Source organism: Pristis pectinata, chromosome 26 (assembly GCF_009764475.1).
Source record: "Pristis pectinata isolate sPriPec2 chromosome 26, sPriPec2.1.pri, whole genome shotgun sequence".
NCBI lineage: Eukaryota > Metazoa > Chordata > Chondrichthyes > Rhinopristiformes > Pristidae > Pristis > Pristis pectinata.
This window is the reverse complement of record NC_067430.1, coordinates 26900104-26918213: the sequence shown is the minus strand read 5'-3', so window position 1 is coordinate 26918213 and position 18110 is coordinate 26900104. Positions and strand designations below refer to the sequence as shown.

The following is an 18110-nucleotide window of genomic DNA, read 5'->3' as shown; positions in this document are numbered from 1 at the left end:
ATGGAAAGTCTGGATTTGGAAACGTTTGCTTCAGGAGTTTTTATTCTGCTTTGTGTTCAGTCAGCCGTTGGTAACAAAGAACATTGGACATATCAAGGTAAGTAAGACATTTATCTCGTATGATTTAACACAAATAAAATAATTGCCTTCTCTCTTTCAAATGGAGTGTCAATATTATAAGGAGGAAAATTGTAAGTGCACTGATGTGGTGAAATGATCTGTGTGGATGGTATGCAAAACAATGTTCTTTACTGTATCTCGGTACAAGTGACAATAATAAAGCAATTACCAATTATCGATCTTTTAAATTTGTTTTTTCTTGTTCTAATTGTGTTTTTTTCTTGTATAATTTTGTTTAATATATGTTTAACTTATATCTTTTTCTTGGGAATGTTGTGTATCAGATGCTACGTGCCTGTGGTGCTGCTGCAAGTAAGTTTGTCATTGCACCTGGCAACACGTGTACTTGTGCACATGACAATAAACTTGACCTTGACTTTGATTAATTTAATGTTTAAATATAAAACTCTCAGAAGTTTACCTGAATGAAATAATGCAGCGTGCAGTTGATAAATTGAACAGGGAATTGTTCTGAGTGTATTTATTGACTTTTTGTGTCTGTTATTTATTGCTGCTTCCCAGAAGGAGACTTGAATGAAGCTCACTGGGGTTCAAAATATCCAGCCTGCACTGGCAAGCACCAATCTCCCATTGACATTCAGAGAAGAAAGGTTCTGTACAACCCTACCCTACCCAACCTAGAGTTAAGTGGATATGACGGACCGCATGAAGGAACGTTCCTGATGTTAAATAATGGGCACTCAGGTCTGGCATTCCTTTGCTTTACGTTCCAACAATAAAATTAAACATCTTATTAAAAATGTATTTGTAGAACTCCATCTGAGAAATCTATTCCTTTTTTTTTGCTTTCTGGTAGGCAGGTACAATATCAACATTTAAAAGATATTTGGATAAGTACATGGATAGGAAAGGTTTAGAGAACTAGCTTAGGTGGGCACCTTGGTTGGCATGGACGAGTTGGGCTGAAGGGGCTATGTCCATGCTCTATGAATCTAGTCCGAAGACATGACAGTTCCAGAAATGGGGCAATTGTGCCTCAGCCAAGGCATCCAATTCTTTACTTGGATGAGTTTGGATAATGAACACTAACTGGCTTTTCAATCGTGTAGAACAGGATAATCAAGCGCTCAGTGCTTCCTTACTCATTTCCCCAACGGTGGTGAAGTGGGGGTACATGGAGGATGATAGTGGAGAGGGAAGAGGAAAAGCTAACATCTTAATGATAAAGAGCTTTCCCCTTCTGAGTCCAGGGGCTCCATAATGGCCTCTCTGACTGACACACCTTAGTCTTCCAATTATTTAGTTGGCTAAATTCTATGGTTGGACATACAAGCAGTCTGAATTTAGAAGTGCAAAGGGGCCAAGAGGTAGGTGAGATGGTGATGCAGAGTCAGAGGGTGGGCTCTCTGTACAAGGAAACTGATGGTGTGTTTCCAGTGATGTTGATGAGACCCATTTTGTGGATGAGAAGCAGGAAGGGGCCAGGGATACATCCTCAGGGGACACCAAAGTAACAATGCAGGTGAAGTAAGAGAAGTCATTGTTGTTGATATGATGACTCAGGCCTAATACATAATATAGAATTCAGGGAGTAGGGTTTCACCTCGTTGGACAGTGTTGGGATCTGGAGGAAGATGGTATGGGAAACCTGGGCAAAAGCTGATAAAGACAAAGAAAGTTTGATTTCGGACGCAAGTGAGACTGCAGATGCTGGAAATCTGGATCAACACACAAAACGCTGGAGGAGCTCAGTGGGTCAGGCAGCGTCTGTGGAGGGAAGAGGACAGTCAACGTTTCGATTTGAGATCCTATGTCAGGACTGGGAAGAAAGAGAGGAGATAGCCGGTATAAAAAGCTGGGGTGGGGGGAAGGCGTGGAACAAGATCTGGCAGGTGATGGGGGGATCCAGGTGAGAGGGGGTGATAGGCAGATGGGGAAGTGGGGGGGAGAGTGGGAATGAAGTAAGAAGCTGGGAGGTGATAGGTGGAAGTCACAAAGGTCTGAAGAAGATGGAATCTGACACTCCTTGGTCAAAATCATATGGAAAATATGTGGAATATCATGAATGGTTTTGATCAGAGCTGTTTCAGTAATGTATATACTATGGTGGAAGAGAATGTTTCGTTCTAGATATTAAAATATGTATTGCTATGTGATGTATACATATATCCCCCCCCCCCCCACACACACACACACACACACTCATAAAGCATTCACATGAGAAATGCATCTGCTTAGCCGGTAATCTCACGCAATTTGCTTTCACAGTTGCCATAAACTTGCCTTCCTCTATGTCTATCAGCAAAGGGCTGATGAATCGCTATACGGCTGTTCAGATGCACTTTCACTGGGGTGGACTTGACCTGGAGAGTAGTGGCTCAGAGCACACGATTGACGGCATACGATACGTGGCAGAGGTACAGTAAAATACCTTTAATTCATATCGAGAATATAAGTTAAGGAAAATTGATGGAATCCAATAACAATTGGAACAAACTCCTCACAAGTTTCAGGTTCCTGTCAGGTAATTGTTAAGTAGAATTGACAACATAACCTGATTGTAATGCAATTTTAATATAAACCAGTGCGTTTTGAAACCCTGGGACAATACAACCTATACCAGTACCCCAGATGAAATCAATTATATCAGTGCTGATCGTGGGCTCTTGCTGATCTAATTGGCTCATGTTGAGCTCACTGAGAACCAAGATAACTTTAGCATCACTACAAGTAATTACAATGAGATTAAGTAATACTACTGATGTAATAAAATGGGCAATTTTACACTTAGTATTGAATACTTTGCCAATAAAGCATCTGATTTGTAACCTTGGCTTACAGTATGTCATCAGGTGTTTGTGCTTCATTCCTCTGACCAATGACCTTCTCCGTTTAATTTGTTTTCTGAATCCATGGATTTACCATTGGGATTCTGCAGAATCCTCCACCACATCTTGCTTCCATTTACCAACATCTTAGCTGTTACCATGCTGACATTTTCCATTTTAATTCTCTTCATTTCTTTCCTCAACACGGTGATTTATGCTAAGGATCAGTTCCGCTGATGATGCCTCCAGATATCACCCAAGTTTCCTGTGTGAGTAAGCAGCAGCTTTCTTAATCAGTGGAGTCTAAACCTGTCCTTCTACAGTGCTCACATCCCCAGCCCAGGGACATCACAGCGTCTCGACTATCCCAGGTCACTGAGGTCAGAATTAACCTGGGTTCAAGCTTGTCTGTGGGACTCAGTGCCACTGTCCAGAGCTTCAGGCACTCTTTCCAGGTGAAACAATGACTTATTTGTACTTTTGTAAATAGTATTCATTGCTCAAAATGTGGTCTCTGCACACTGACCCAAAAGCAGATTGGGTGACCTCTCTGCAAAACACTTTTGTTCAGTCTGCAAGCAAATTCCAGTGGCCTGTCACTTTAATCCTCCATCCCATTCCCACATTGACCCCTCTGTCTTCACCTTCCAACATTGTTTCAATGAAGCTTATTGCAAGCTCAAGGAATAGCACCTTACCTTCTGACCAGGCGCCAGACAGCCTTCCAGATTCAGCCATGAGTTCAACAATTTCAGACAATGATTCTGCTGTTCCCATTTGCATCTCCTCTTGACACGCTCTTTGCTCCTTTACTTGTCCTATCACTTCCTTGCCTTGTACCATCATCCATTTCGTTATTCGGTTTCTCACACACCTTCATGTTTGTTCTTTTCTTTCCTTCCTCTATTTCCCTTCATCTTAAAACCTGTTTACGTCTAAAGCGTGTCCTTTTTCCGATGAAAGGTTGTTGGACTGAAGCATTAACTCTGTTGCTTTCTCCACAGGCACTCCCTGACCTGCTGAATATTTCCAACATTTTCTCTTTGAGTTCCATGTTCTGCTTTTGTACCAGACTTTGTGTGGTGTATTCTAGATACCAAGATACCACACAGCCTGGACAATGCTGGACTAAAGTCATTACTTCACATTTTGTTTTCCAGTTACACATTGTTCATTACAATTCTGATAAATACAGCAGTTTCTCTGAAGCTTCTACCAAACCAGACGGATTGGCTGTGCTTGCGTTTTTGTATGAGGTATGGCTCAAGGCTTCTTTGGAAATACAATTGTTTTGCAAAAGCTACACTGATGAGATAATGAAAGATGCATAACTAGTAGACAATGCAACAAGGCACAAGGTCCACCTAGCCAGTAAGTTGGCCCTTGCTTTATTCCCTGAAACATCAACCATCCCTTTGCCTCCACAGATGCTGCCTGACCTGCTGAGTTCCTCCAGCAATTTGTTTTTTTGCTCCAGATTACAGCATCTGCACTCTCTTGTGTCTCCTCATCTCTTGTTCCCTTTCAGTCACAGCCTTAGTATTCTCAATGACTCCTATTCTCTGAGGTATAGATATACAGTAATATTCCGATAATCCGGCATCTGATTGTTTGGAAATCCTGATAGTTTGGCATCTGGTTCACTCATCGGTCCAGAAAGTGAGGTGGTGGTCCAGAGTGCGAGAGAGGTATATAGTCTGGACTGTGGCTGGGCTTATGGTCCAGACTGTGGACCACAGTGTGCAGCTGGAGTTAGGCTTGGTGTCCAGAACACCATGGGTCAGGAACATGGGTAGGTTTGTGACCTGAACCAGGGCTCCACAGGGCTTGTATATTTCCTGCTCCCTTTAACCTCAATGAGTTTACTGGAAAACTTATATTCTACCATGTAGTATGTAAAAAACTGAAATAAAAGTTTGCTGAGGTATTAATGGGAGTGGCATCCAATGGTCCGGAAAACCTGCTTGTCTAGCACCATCAAAGTCCCAAGAGTGCCGGATTATCGGAGGTTTACTAAGATTCACAACTTCATGAATCAAAAAATTTCTCCTTCTTTCAATCCTCACTGCCTGACTTCCTTTGTCCTGAGATTACGCCTCATGGTTATGGATTCTCCAGTTGGCCACAACACAGGCTATGAGTCTCCCAACTGGGTGGTCACATTGGTAAATTGGATCATTATTGTCACGTGTACTGAGGTACAGTGAAAAACTTTGTTTTGCATGCCATCCATACAGATCATTTCATTACAACAGTGCATTGAGGTCGTACAAGGGAAAACAATAACAGAATGCAGAATAAAGTGACATGATTATAGAGAGAGTGCAGTGCAGGCAGACAATAAGGTGCAAGGCCACAACAAGGTGGAGTGTGAGGTCAGAGTCCATCTTATTGTACTAGGGGATCGTTTAATAACCTTATAAGCTGTCCTTGAGCCTGGTGGTACGTGCTTTCAGGCTTTTATATCTTCTGCCTGATGGGAGGGGGGAGAAGAGAGACTATCTGGGGTGAGTGGGTCTTTGATTATGTTGGCTGCTTTACTGAGACAGCAGGAAGTGTAGACAGAGTCATGTGACTAATTCTTCAGAATATTTAGACCTAATTGCTATTACAGGATTGGATGCTCTGATTTAATAAATGGACGTAGAGAGGAGCACATAATAACTGGTGCAATCATTGTTCACTCAGCAGAGAAATGTAGTATTCTCCTGGTCGATGTCACTTATTGAAAGGAAGAAAGGTTTGCACCGAGATACCATCTGATTATGATATAATTCTTGGAAATATACAGCGCCTAAATAGAATCATGTAACACCTGATCATATAGAAATGCCTTGTTGTTCTTCAGGTGTTGTTTGAGGGAGGAACGTGGGTCATTCCTCAATGCTGTGGCTCATCATTAATATGTCTGTGAGTCACTTCTATCAGTGGACATGGTAAAGCAGAGGAAAGTCATCTCACAGATGCAAACTGAGTTAAGCCAAGCCGAGCAGCTCATTCAAGAACAGTGGTGGCAAATCACATGGCTGTTCATAAATAGTTCGAAGCAATAATAAATATGAGCCCCAGAAACCTAGCATGATAAACCTCATTTTGGCAAACAATCCATGTTGTCTCCAAATGTAAGAGCAATGTCAAATTTATATTGCAGAAATATATTCTCCATGTGGGTCCCATTACATTAAGCACCTTGATTAATTACAGAGGAGGCTTGGTGTTATATTTTAACTATTTGGTTCTTTGATTTCTGGTTTAGTTTGGGGGTGCTTTGTAATTTTTTATCAATGTTCATTACAAATGGGTATCAACTTCCGGACTTTGTAGTTACGGGGAGGGATTGGATAAGCTCAGTTTGTTTTCTCTGGAGCAAAGGTGTCCTGATAGAGGTATATAAGATTATGAGAGGCCTAGACAGGGTAGATAGTCAAATATTTTTCCCATAGTAGGTGTATCAAACATAAAAGGCCATAGGCTTAAGGTGAGAGGAAGGAGCTTTAAAGGGGATCTGAGGGGTAAGTATTTTTAACAGAGAGTGGTTAATATATGGAACGGGCTGCCAGAGGAGATGGTGGAATCAAATATAATCACTACGTTTAAGAGGCATTTAGACAGACACTTAAATAATCCAGGTCTAGAAGGATACAGACTAATGCAGGCAAATGGGATTGGTGTAGTTGGGAAATAAGGTCGGCATGGATTTGATGGGGTGAAGGGCTCCTTTCTGTGCTGTTTAACTTTATGACTCTATCTCTGTCTCACACACACACACACACACACACACACACACACACACGTACACACACACATACACACATGCACACATACACACACATGCACACAAACACACACACCCACAAACACACAGACACCCACACACACATATGCACATGCACACACATGCACACATATGCACACACACATGTGTGCACACAAATGTGCATGCAAACACGCACGCAAACACACACACACACACACACACACACACACACACACACACACACACAGCTAAAAGCAATTGAAAACTTTTAAATTAACAATTAAATTGGATAAAAGGCTTTACTCCTGTCCGACTGCTGACTTCTTCCATTAATTTCAGTGGGCTTCCTGTCCATGTAGCTGGTTAACCTGTGGGGGAAGAAGCAGGTGGATTCTTTGGCCTGGGAGCTGAGCTATCGGCAGGTGCTGCCACTGCCTTGTTGAGCTGTGTGAAGAGTTCAGCACAGGTAATCTGCAGCCAGTGCTGTACTGAGCAGGATGCTGCGGTAAAGCCTTCACTTGGGAAATTGCAGGGTTGCGGACATATCCTCTGGCAGCTTCATACTGATCTTGGGGGATGGTTTTCCCCAAAGCTTACCACAAACTAAATTAGTGAATGATAAATGAGCTCTTTCTGCCAAGTGCTGGAAGTTACTTTGTGCCATTTGGAAGATCCGGCATCAGTGAACTTCGATCAGGATTCCTTCCTTTGGATTGGACTTAGAGAGAGCGGGTTGAGCTGGGTTTCCATTCAGTTTTCATTTTTCTTCATCTGAACCAGCTGTCAGTTAGAAATAGTTTATTTTTAATTTAATGCAGCAATCAAATGAAATAAGTATTGCATGGTTGGTTTGCTGAGTTTCATATCATTGCCCTTCAGACAGATGAACCACAGAGAAATCGTGGCCAAACAGGATGGAAAAGGAAATTATTGTTGATTCACCTGCCACCGTGCAAGTGGTCAATAAGACAATGTTTTCTCATTTAAAGGGACTTGAATTCTGTCTGATCATTCACAGGGAAATGTTCCTTATCATTCTCCTCTTTAGCAGAGAAATTATACGTGTCAACTTTCACTGGGCACTGGGAACTGCAAAGGTTCTTAATGCCAAATTCAACTGCCGGTATGCTGACCCTCCCCAAGTCTCACTCATTCATCAGCCATGTGTCTGTCCCCCTGCCAATTCTCCTCCACATTTGCAGATCCTTTTGTTGTCTCACTTCACCCTTATCTCCACAGCTTCTCCATTCTTGAACCCTGTGAGAAACTCCAACTCTGGCCCATTGTCCACCTTATGAGTCCTTTCCCCACCTCTGCCCTTTCTGCATTGTGGCTCCAACCCTCTGGATTCCCTCCCTAAACCCCCCCCCCCATCTTTTATTTTGCTTAAGATGCTCCTTTAAAGGCAGCTTTGAGTAAACTTCTGGCTGTTTTATTTAATGCATCTCTTTATGTGGACCTGTGTAAATTGTTGCCTGGTAACTCTTGTGAGATCTTTCACCACCTGTACCAAAAGGTGCTGTACCAATGAAAGGTGCTACTTCTGTATCTCAGGTGCTTCATTTCTTTAATAAAATGCTTGTTCCCCTGGTTATCTGGGCCCAAAGATCCTGGTTCCTGCAAAAATTCTCATGGCTCTGATTCTGGTGGATAACTGAAAGTGTGGCTGATAGGAGGACAGATAACAAGATAATTGTACATGAACTATATGATTTGAAGTGAATCTGCAAGAAAAAGAAAGCAGGCTGAATAACTAATAAAGCAACAGCTCAAACGAATCTACAATAAATGAGGTTGTGATTAAGCCAAAAACGAATAGACCATAAGCTGTAGGAGCAGAATTAGGCCATTCAGCCCATTGAGTCTGTTCCACCATTCAATCATGGCTGATTTTTCTTCTCAACCCTATTCTCCTGTCTTCTCACTGTAATCCTCAACCCCCTTACCAATCAAGAATCTATCAATCTCTCCCTTAAATATATCCAATAACTCGGACTCCACAGCCCTCCGTGGCAATAAATTCCACTGATTCGCCACCCTCTGACTGAAGAAATTCCTCCCCACCTCAGTTTTAACTGACATCCCTTTATTCAGAGGTTGTGCCCTCGGATCCTAGACTCTCCTACTAATGGAAACATCCTCTTCACGTCCACTCCATCCAGGCCTTTCAGTATCCGGTAGGTTTCAATGAGATCCCCCCTCATCCTTCTGAACTCCACTGAGTACAGGCCCAGAGCCATCAAACGCTCGGTATGTATTAAGCCTTCCATTCCCAGGATCATTCTTGTGAACCTCCTCTGGACCCTCTCCAGAGCCAGCACATCTTTTCTTTAGATTTGGGGCCTAAAACTGTTCACAATGTCCCAAATGTTGTGATGTTGATGATATCCCTGGAAAATTCCTTAATGTCCCTTGAACTCTTTCTCTTCTGTGTTATTCCCTCAACCTTCCCTCACTCCCAAACGCCATTCCCTTCTGCTCAGTGTTTACTAACCCCCTACCCTGAAAAGTATTGTGAGATATCAACATGTTATCAGCAATGGAACATGGTTCATGTTGAAAAGTTACAATATATTAGTCATGAACTTATGGTGGAGACATGATGTTGTGGTTTTGTGACTGACTATTTATTCCATGGCCCTTTTCTAGGATGGACATTTGGAAAACACATACTACAGCGACTTTATATCCAGCCTAAGTAAAATCCGCTATGCAGGTACATGGTCCTCTGTCCTATATAAAATAGATGCAAGGGTACTGTAGAGGATCCAGAGATGGTTTACAAGGGTGATTCCAGAGACTGAAGATAATAGATATCAGGAAATGATGAACTGACCAGGTCTCATTGCTCTTAAGGAATGGAAGACCCAATAGATGTCCTTAAATGATGAAAGGTTTTGATATAGGGGTTATAACGAGAACATACCCACTTTTGGAAAAGAGCATAACCAGAAGCCATCAATATAAGATAGTCACCAAGTAACCTACTAACAAATTCAGAAAGAACTTCTTTACCTAAAGGGTGATGGGAACTTGCAACTTGCTCCCATTTGGAGCAGTTGAGATAAACTGGTTGTGATAAAGGTTTAGGCAGCACAGTGGCACAGCGGGTAGAGCCGCTGTCTCACAACGCCAGAGTCCTGGGTTCAATCTTGACCTCGGGTCCTGTCTGTGTGGAGCTTGCACGTTCTCCCTGTGACTGCCTGGGTTTCCCCTGGGTGCTCCGGTTTCCTCTCACGTCCCAAAGATGTGCGGGTTGATAAGTTAATTGGCCGCCTTAAGTTGCTCCTTGTGTGTAGGTGAAGGGTAGGATCTGGAGCAGCTGATGAGAATGTGTGGAGAATAGGAGAAGGATTAATGTTGGATTAGTGCAAATGGGTGGTTGATGTCCAGTGTGGACTGAAATATCAGTTTCTGTGCTGTATCTCTCTACGATTCTGACTCTAAATAAGGAGAGGCTTATATTCTGTAAATGTGTACCTAAATACTTTAAGGTAGATTAGAGCAGGTCACCTGTTATCAAAAAATGAACGTTTGGAAATTCATTTTCAAAAGATTTTTACATTATTCTGTATCATTCAGAAAACTTGCAACTTTCTCCTTTTTATTTCAGGCCAATTTACTGAAATACAACCAATTGACATCAGCACAATGCTGCCAAATAACCTCTCGAACTTCTACAGATACAGAGGGTCCCTGACAACTCCACCTTGCTTTGAGACTATCACCTGGACAATCTTTGACACACCAATAGTGCTCTCGTCAAATCAGGTAATGGTGATCCCAATTATGTTTTCATAAAGATCAGTCTAATATCTATAACAGTAGGCACAAATAGGATATACAATGAGGATTCACTGGACTGGTTACTGGGATTGAAGATTTGGCTTGCAAAGAGAGATTGAGCAGACCAGGCCTCGATCTGTTAGAGTTCAGAAGAATGACAGTTAGAGCCACACAGCACGAAAACAGGCCCTTTGGCAACTGGTCAACCACTTCCACAGAGCTACCTTCATTCAGAGGAGACCTTAACTTGAACCTCTCTCGGTGGATGTAAAAGATCCCCATCGCTGCTTTGAAGGAGTTTTCCTGGACAATATTCACCCCTCAGTTAAGATCACTTGATAAGAAAGCAGTGTACCTGGGAATTTGTGGGATTTGTATTGGTATTGGTTTATTATTGTCACTTGTACCGAGGTCCAGTGAAAAACTTGTCTTGCATACTGATTGTACAGGTCAATTTATTATACAGTGCAGTTACATTGAGTTAGTACAGAGTGCATTGAGGTAGTACAGGTAAAAACAATAACAGTACAAAGTGTCACAGCTACAGAGAAAATGCAGTGCAGGTAGACAATAAGGTGCAAGGTCACAACAAGCTAGATTGTGAGGTCAGAGTCCATCTCATCATATAACGGAACGGATCAATAGTCTTATCACAGTGGGGTAGAAGCTGTCCTTGAGCCTGGTGGTACGTGCCCTCAGGCTCCTGTATCTTCTGCCTGATGGAAGAGGAGAGAAGAGAGAATGACCCCGGGTGGGTGGGGTCTTTGATTATGCTGGCTGCTTCACCAAGACAACGAGAGGTAAAGAGGGAGGTTGGTTTCCGTGACGCGCTGGGCTGTGTCCACAACTCTGCAGTTTCTTGCAGTACTGGGCAGAGCAGTTGCCGTACCAAGACGTGATGCATCCAGATAGGATGCTTTCTATGGTGCATCAATAAAAGTTGGTGAGTGTCAAAGGGGACATGCCAAATTTCTTTAGCCTCCTGAGGAAGTAGAGGTGCTGGTGAGCTTTCTTGGCCGTAGCATCTATGTGATTTGACCAGGACAGGCTGTTGGTGATGTTCACTCCCAGGAACTTGAAGCTCTCAACCCTCTCGATCTCAGCACCATTGATGTAGACAGGTGCATGTACACCTCCCCCTTTCCTGAAGCCAATGACCAGCTCTTTTGTTTTGTGTTCACCACAGTTCATAAGTTACCTTTCTTTTTTGATATCTTTCCGGAGATCCGGTTATTGGAAAACTCTGTGATGGACTGGGAGAACAAAACCCTGAGGAATGATTATCGGCACGCACAGCCAATCAACGACAGAGTTGTGGAAGCCTCATTTCAACCTCTCCTGGAGAAAGGTATAACGCCTTAGCACAAGCAATGCATTTTTTAACTGTGTGTCTCATAACCCATTGACACGATGATTTAATTTTATTCCTAATAGGTTCTTGCCACCTTGATACACTTCAAGGAAAGTTGGATAGAATTGAAGGAATTTTGAATAAATTACAAAATTGGGAATCAGGTAGGAATGATGAACACGGAATTGTTACCGTCAGAGTGAACATGGCAGCTAAAATATGCATAGCAAGCTCCCACAACAGGATTGTGCTCGATCTGTTCTACGCCTCTTGTTTGACTCTTGCGGAATGACCTCACTCCCAGTGTTAACCCCTTGCTGAGGTGGGGATCCTATGACATGGAAGGGTCTCTAGGTGGTGACATGGGCTCAGGAGGTGGAATCTGAAACCACATCCCTAGACTGATCTGATGATTTTCTCATCCCATCATAAGCCTTTGATCAGAAGCATTTGAAACACATTTATAAAATTAAATTGTTTAAAATTTTAAAAAGTAAAAAAATACATGTACATATCCATAAATATAGGCTATTCAGCCCACTGAGTCTGTGCCAGCTCAATCCCACTCCACCACTTTTTTCCCTATAACTTCTTCCCTCGCTCACCCCCCTCCTGCAGCAGCTAATTAACCTTACGTTTTGGATGCCTGTGGGATGTGGCAGGAAATCGGAGCATCCATGTGGTCACAGGGAGGATGTGCAAACTCCACACCGACAGTGCCCGAGGTCAGAATGGGAACCCAGTCACTGGTGCTGTGGGACAGCTGCATGTTCACAGTGCTGCTCATTCCACTGATGTGAATTACGTAAACCCATTCAACTTGGTGCACTTACTGAAATCTGGGCATTGCCACCAAGATCAGTGTTTATTGCCCATTCCTAATTGCCCTTTGGAAGGAGGTGATGAGTCTCCTGCTTCAGCCACCGCAGCCTTTCTGGGTGAAGAGGCAGCCACAGTGCTGTTGGGTAGGGCGTTCCAGGGTCGAGACCCAGCCACAAAAAGCCCAGTGATATACTACCAAGTCAGGATGGTGAGACTTGGAGGGAAACCTGCAGTCAGTGGTGACCTCATGCGCCCACTGCACATGTTCTGCTGGGTGGTGGAGGTCACGAGGCTGGGAGTTGGTGTCGGAGCAGCTTGGGTGAGAAATTGCAGTGCATTTTCTTCTAAGGTTGTTTTCTGTCCACCTGAAAGAAAGATAGAGACTGATTTCACAACTGAGCCACCTTTGACACTGTAGCATTTCTTCAGCACTTGTACCAGGATTGGCAGTCCAGACTTTTGATTTGATTTGCTATGATATCTTTATTAGTCACATGTACATCAAAACACACAGTGAAATACATCTTTTACATAGAGTGTTCTGGGGGCAGCCCGCAAGTGTCGCCACGCTTCTGGCGCCAACATAGCATGCCCACAACTTCCTAACCTGTATGTCTTTGGGATGTGGGAAGAAACCGGAGTACCCGGAGGAAACCCACGCAGACATGGGGAGAACGCACAAACTCCTTACAGACAACGGCGGTAATTGAACCCGGGTCGCTGGTGCTGTAATAGCGTTACGCTAACCACTACACTACCGTCTCTGGGGTGGATCCTGAGCCCACAAACTCCAAGAAAAGATGAACAGCCACAGTACCTGATAAAAACTGATGTTCCCTGCGTGCTCCTCGTGCAGGATATCCTCACAGTCATCACCTACCCCCTCCACCGATATCCCCTAACCAGCCCCAACTGGGCCACTTGCCTGATAGATGACTCCAAGCCTGCGATTGTGGCTCCTTCTACCCAGTGACACTCAGCTGTCCCCAGATCCCAGGAAGTCAGTAGATCCCAAACACTACTGATGTTTGCAGTGTTGAGCCAACAACCGAGATGTAGACTACCTGTACAGTGATCTACTGTAGTCTAATTTCTAGCCCATCAGTGGTGTTGGGAATAGGGCTGGTTTCTGAAGCAGCTGAGCTAACATGAAGCAATTCTTCACCTCCTCCTGAAGGTGGCAGCAAAGCCTCACTCACCCTTCCTCTCCGCATCGTCCCTCAAGACCAGACCACAGTCCTTGAAACAATATAGCCGTCAGTTATTCAATATTTCATTTTCTTCTGACAAAGCTGTCCGTTGGTGATGAGGACGTCCTGCTTCCACTCCAGCCTGTGGGTCCTGAGGTGGTTGTTGACGCTGTCATGGGCTCCACAGACTCTGTAACAGGTTGGGCAGGAGGTCCTTGACAAAGGCAGGTGGATGGATGGTTTAGGAGGTGCCGCACTCTTTCAGCTACTTGCACAGCCCAAGCGTGGACTCCAGGTTCTCAGTGGCACACCAAATGTTCCTTCTCTATTTTGAGTGATCACAGGACACCGATTTACAAGAGACAGTGGTCTCAAGGAGGTTTTGAGGATGTCCTCGAATCTTTGTGCTGTCCATTGAGTAATCTTTTGCCCTGACTGAGCTCGGAATACAGTGTCTATTTTTGGAATGTCATGTTGGGATTGTGAAGGACATGGCTTTCCCATTGGAGCCAAATGAGTGTTGTTAGGGCCTCAATGATGGAGATGCTGGCCTGGGAGAGTGCACTGACCCTGCCGATAGATTTGGAGGATCTTTCCGGTCTATGTTGGTGTATATCTCCCATGATTGGAGGTGGAGACACAAGAGACTGCAGATGCTGGAATCTGGAGCAAAAAACAATCTGCTGGACGAACCCAGTGGGTTGAACAGCATCTGTGGAGGGAAATGGACAGTTGACATTTCGGGTCGAGACCCTTCATCTGTCCAGATCCGCTGAGTAACTCCAGTATTGCTCCAGTATTTTGTCTGCTGCGGGTAATCCACGTCTCAGAATTGTCCGGGGGGGGGGGGTGGTGGGGGGGCGCGAGGGATCACTACTGCCGAGTAGACCTTGTGTGGGGTTTGAGGTCTTGGTCTATTCACTGTGGCAAAAATTCAGAGAAGTTATTCTGTATTTAACTTGACTTCAGTTGGCACAGAGTGTAAGAAGTTGAAACTGCTCTATTCCCAAGTATTATTCTCCCTCAACAAAAATCTAACAGTCCTCCCTTAGTCCTGGAGATTACCCCTCTCCAGGGGAAAGCTCGATGGCAGGAAAGGTGCAGTATTGTCCATGAAAGGTTGAGTAAAGTCTTTTCTTACGTTTCCACCCATCTCCTCCCAGTCTCGATCTCAACGCTCCCCCTCCCCAAGCCCCACCTGGCTCCATCTGCCCATCATCTCCCTCCCCCCCCACCCAGTCATCTGGTTCTATCTATAACCTACCAGCCCCTGTCTCACCCCTCCCTCTCACCTCTTTATACTGTCTATCTCCCCTCTACATTCTCTCCCGATGCAGGGTCCTGACCCGAAATGTTGACCATCCCTTTGCCTCCACAGATGCTGCCTGACTCGCTGAGTTCTTCCAGCAGCTTATTTTTTGCTCCAGATTCCAGCATCTCTGCAGTCTCTTGTGTCTTCAAGGTTGAGGAAAACATTGGGGGTCATGCCACGGACTATGAAGGAATGGTGAAATTGTCCAATACAGGTTGGGGAAGACCTGGATGTTGTAGGTTCCAGCATTCCTATATATTGTTGCCTTTGTCCTTCTAGGTTGTAGAATTGTACTTGAGGGAGATGCTATTCATTGTGGCAAAAGTTCAGAGAATTTATTCTGTATTTAACTGACTTTTAAGTTGGCACAGAGTGTAAGAAGTTGAAACTGCTCTATTTCCGAATATCGGTCTGCTTCAACAAGCAAAGATTAACATTAAAGAGGCTAGGAGATATTTTAGAAGTTGAACATAATGACCATTGACATCTCTTTTCAATTGATTTCAAAGGCAGCGAGTTGTCTTCGTATCCTGCTTTTCACTTCTCCAAGGAAAGCCTTTCGAGTTATGTGGAGATCCGAACCCTTCGCAGCATGAACCTCACTTCATTTACTACGTGTATGTGGATTAGGACAAGGGATTCCCGGCCAAGGATCCTGCTGTCATATGCAACAAAGGAGAGTGACAACGAACTTGTTATTTCTGTGGGGCTCGACTGGGGGTTGTGGATTGGAGGCCAGTTTGTGAATGTGCCTTTGAGCTTTCGGACAAATGAATGGGTGCACTATTGTGCAACGTGGAAGTCTCAGTCAGGAGCTGTTGAAATGTGGAACAATGGGCTATCGGCCAGGGCGAGGTACATGAAGAAAGGGTATGTTATTAAAGCAGGCGGGACCCTGATCCTGGGGAAAGACCATGATGGCATTGAGGGCATGTACTCTGATGCTTTTGTGGGTGATGTGACTACTCTCAATATGTGGGATCATGTGCTCAGTCCTTCAGAGATTCGACATTTAATGGAGTGCAGGTACGGATGGAAGAAGGGCAATGTGGTGGGTTGGGGGGTGAGCTTGGTGGCACTGTTTGGCGGTGTGACCCTTGAGGAGGACAGCAGTTGCTTTGGGTAGTTAATGCAGGCTGGAGGGGCGACCCTTGGCACTTGTGTCCCCAGTTGCACTTCTCCAAGAAAGACTTGCATTTCTCCAGCAAGTCTCACATCCTTCCCAGGATATCCCTTTTTGGAGTGCAGGTATGTTATATACTGTATATTTATTTACTCATTCATGGGATATCTGCATTGATTGTCCATCCCTATGTCTAGAGTCACATATTCAGTAGGTCAAAGTAGAGACGTTTGGACGTTGGTGAATCAACCAGATTTTTAGCAAAGATCCAATAATTTCATGGTGAGCAAGACCACGTTTAACTCCAGATTTGTTTAATTCCTTGAATGTGGTGGAATTCGAATGTGTGTCCTGTTCAATGGTCCAGTACTGTAACGTAGGAACCTTTGTGGCATGAGAGCGTCAGGCCTGGGGAAAGAGGTGAGCCTGAAATTTGGATGGTACAAGTCAAGGTCCCTTGATGGAGTGGTGCAGGGCAAGCTGATGATCACATTGCTTGAGGGGTCGCTGCTACAGTAGTGCCGGGGACTCAACCCTTCAATGTGCTTTCACATTTGAAATTGGAATTGGTTTAGTCTTGCCACATGTACTGAGATCCAGTGAAAAGGTGCATGCAGACAGGTCATTCCATACATAAGTACACTGAGGTGGTAAAAAGGCAAACAAAATGCAGATTATAGTGTTAAAATTACAGAGAAAGTGCAGTGCAGGTAGACAATAAGGTTCAAGGGCCACGACGAGGTAGATTGGGAGATCAAGAGTTCAAGAGTTCATCTTTTAGCGGATGAGAGGTCTGTTCAAATGTCTGATAACAGTGGGATAGAAGCTGTCCTTGAGTCTGGTGGTACATGACCTCAAACTTCTGTATCTTCTGCCCGATGGAAGGGGGGAGCAGAGAGAATGACTGGGGTGGGAGGGGTCCTTGTTTATGTTGGCCGCTTTCCCGAGGCAGTGGGAAGTGTAGACGGAGGAGAGGCTGGTTTGAGTGATGGACTGAGCTGTGTCTACAACTCTGCAGTTTCTTGCAGTCCTGGGCAGAGTAGTTGCTGTACCAAATCGTAATGCATCCAGATAGGATGCTTTCTATGGTGCATCTATAAAAACTAGTGAGAGTCAGGGCACAACAGAAATCAGGACAGTCTGGGTGGAGTGGTGGAGATGGGAGAACGGAGTTATGATTATAGGAGCGTTGGGGAGGGATGGGGACCTGGAATCTTTGAGGTGGGGGTGTGATTGGCAGCCGGGGAAGGGGCGGGAGGATTGGTTAGATCAAGGACCAGGTCGAGAGTTCTGTAAGGGGAGGTGGGGTTAGGCTTGCACTGTAACTCAGCAGTGGGGGTCAGATTGGGGTTCAGGGTGGGAGTTTGCCAAGGATAATGAGCTGGGAGGCTGTGGTGGGCTTCTAGTGTGGAGGGTAACAGCTGTTGTAATTTGTAAGCTTGTTATTCGGACTGGACCTAGGGTCTCAGGTACATACATGCTCAATCTGGTCTCATGTTAGTTTATCATGGTGCATCAAGTGAACCCATCTACTCCAGGGGTTGGGGGTGAGTGGAAGGCATTGGAAGATAACCAGCTTGTGAATCCCACTCAAGCCCACCAGGAATGCAGCATTTTGGATATTTACAGTTGTAATAGGCTAAGGAAATTTGGCATGTCGCCATTGACCTCACCAATTTTTATAGATGCGCCATAGAATGCGTCCTACTCAGATGTATCGCAGCTTGGTACGGCAACTGCTCAGCCCAAGACCGCAAGAAATTGAAGAGAGTTGTGGACACAGCTCAACCCATCAAGAAAACCAGCCTCTCCTCCATGGACTCTGCCTACACTTCCCACTGCTCGGGAAAGCAGCCAATA

At 44.5% G+C, this 18110-nt stretch overlaps 1 protein-coding gene across 1 annotated transcript; it reads left to right on the top strand.

Annotated features, from left to right (window-relative positions):
• ca6 (carbonic anhydrase VI) lies at positions 1–16253 on the top strand. Its single transcript, XM_052039009.1, has 9 exons — positions 1–97; positions 643–825; positions 2350–2498; positions 4070–4165; positions 9316–9382; positions 10280–10437; positions 11677–11800; positions 11887–11967; positions 15637–16253. The coding sequence occupies exons 1-9, from the start codon at positions 1–3 to the stop codon at positions 16251–16253; spliced, it is 1572 nt and encodes a 523-aa protein (XP_051894969.1).
• The last annotated feature ends 1857 nt before the right edge of the window (positions 16254–18110 follow it).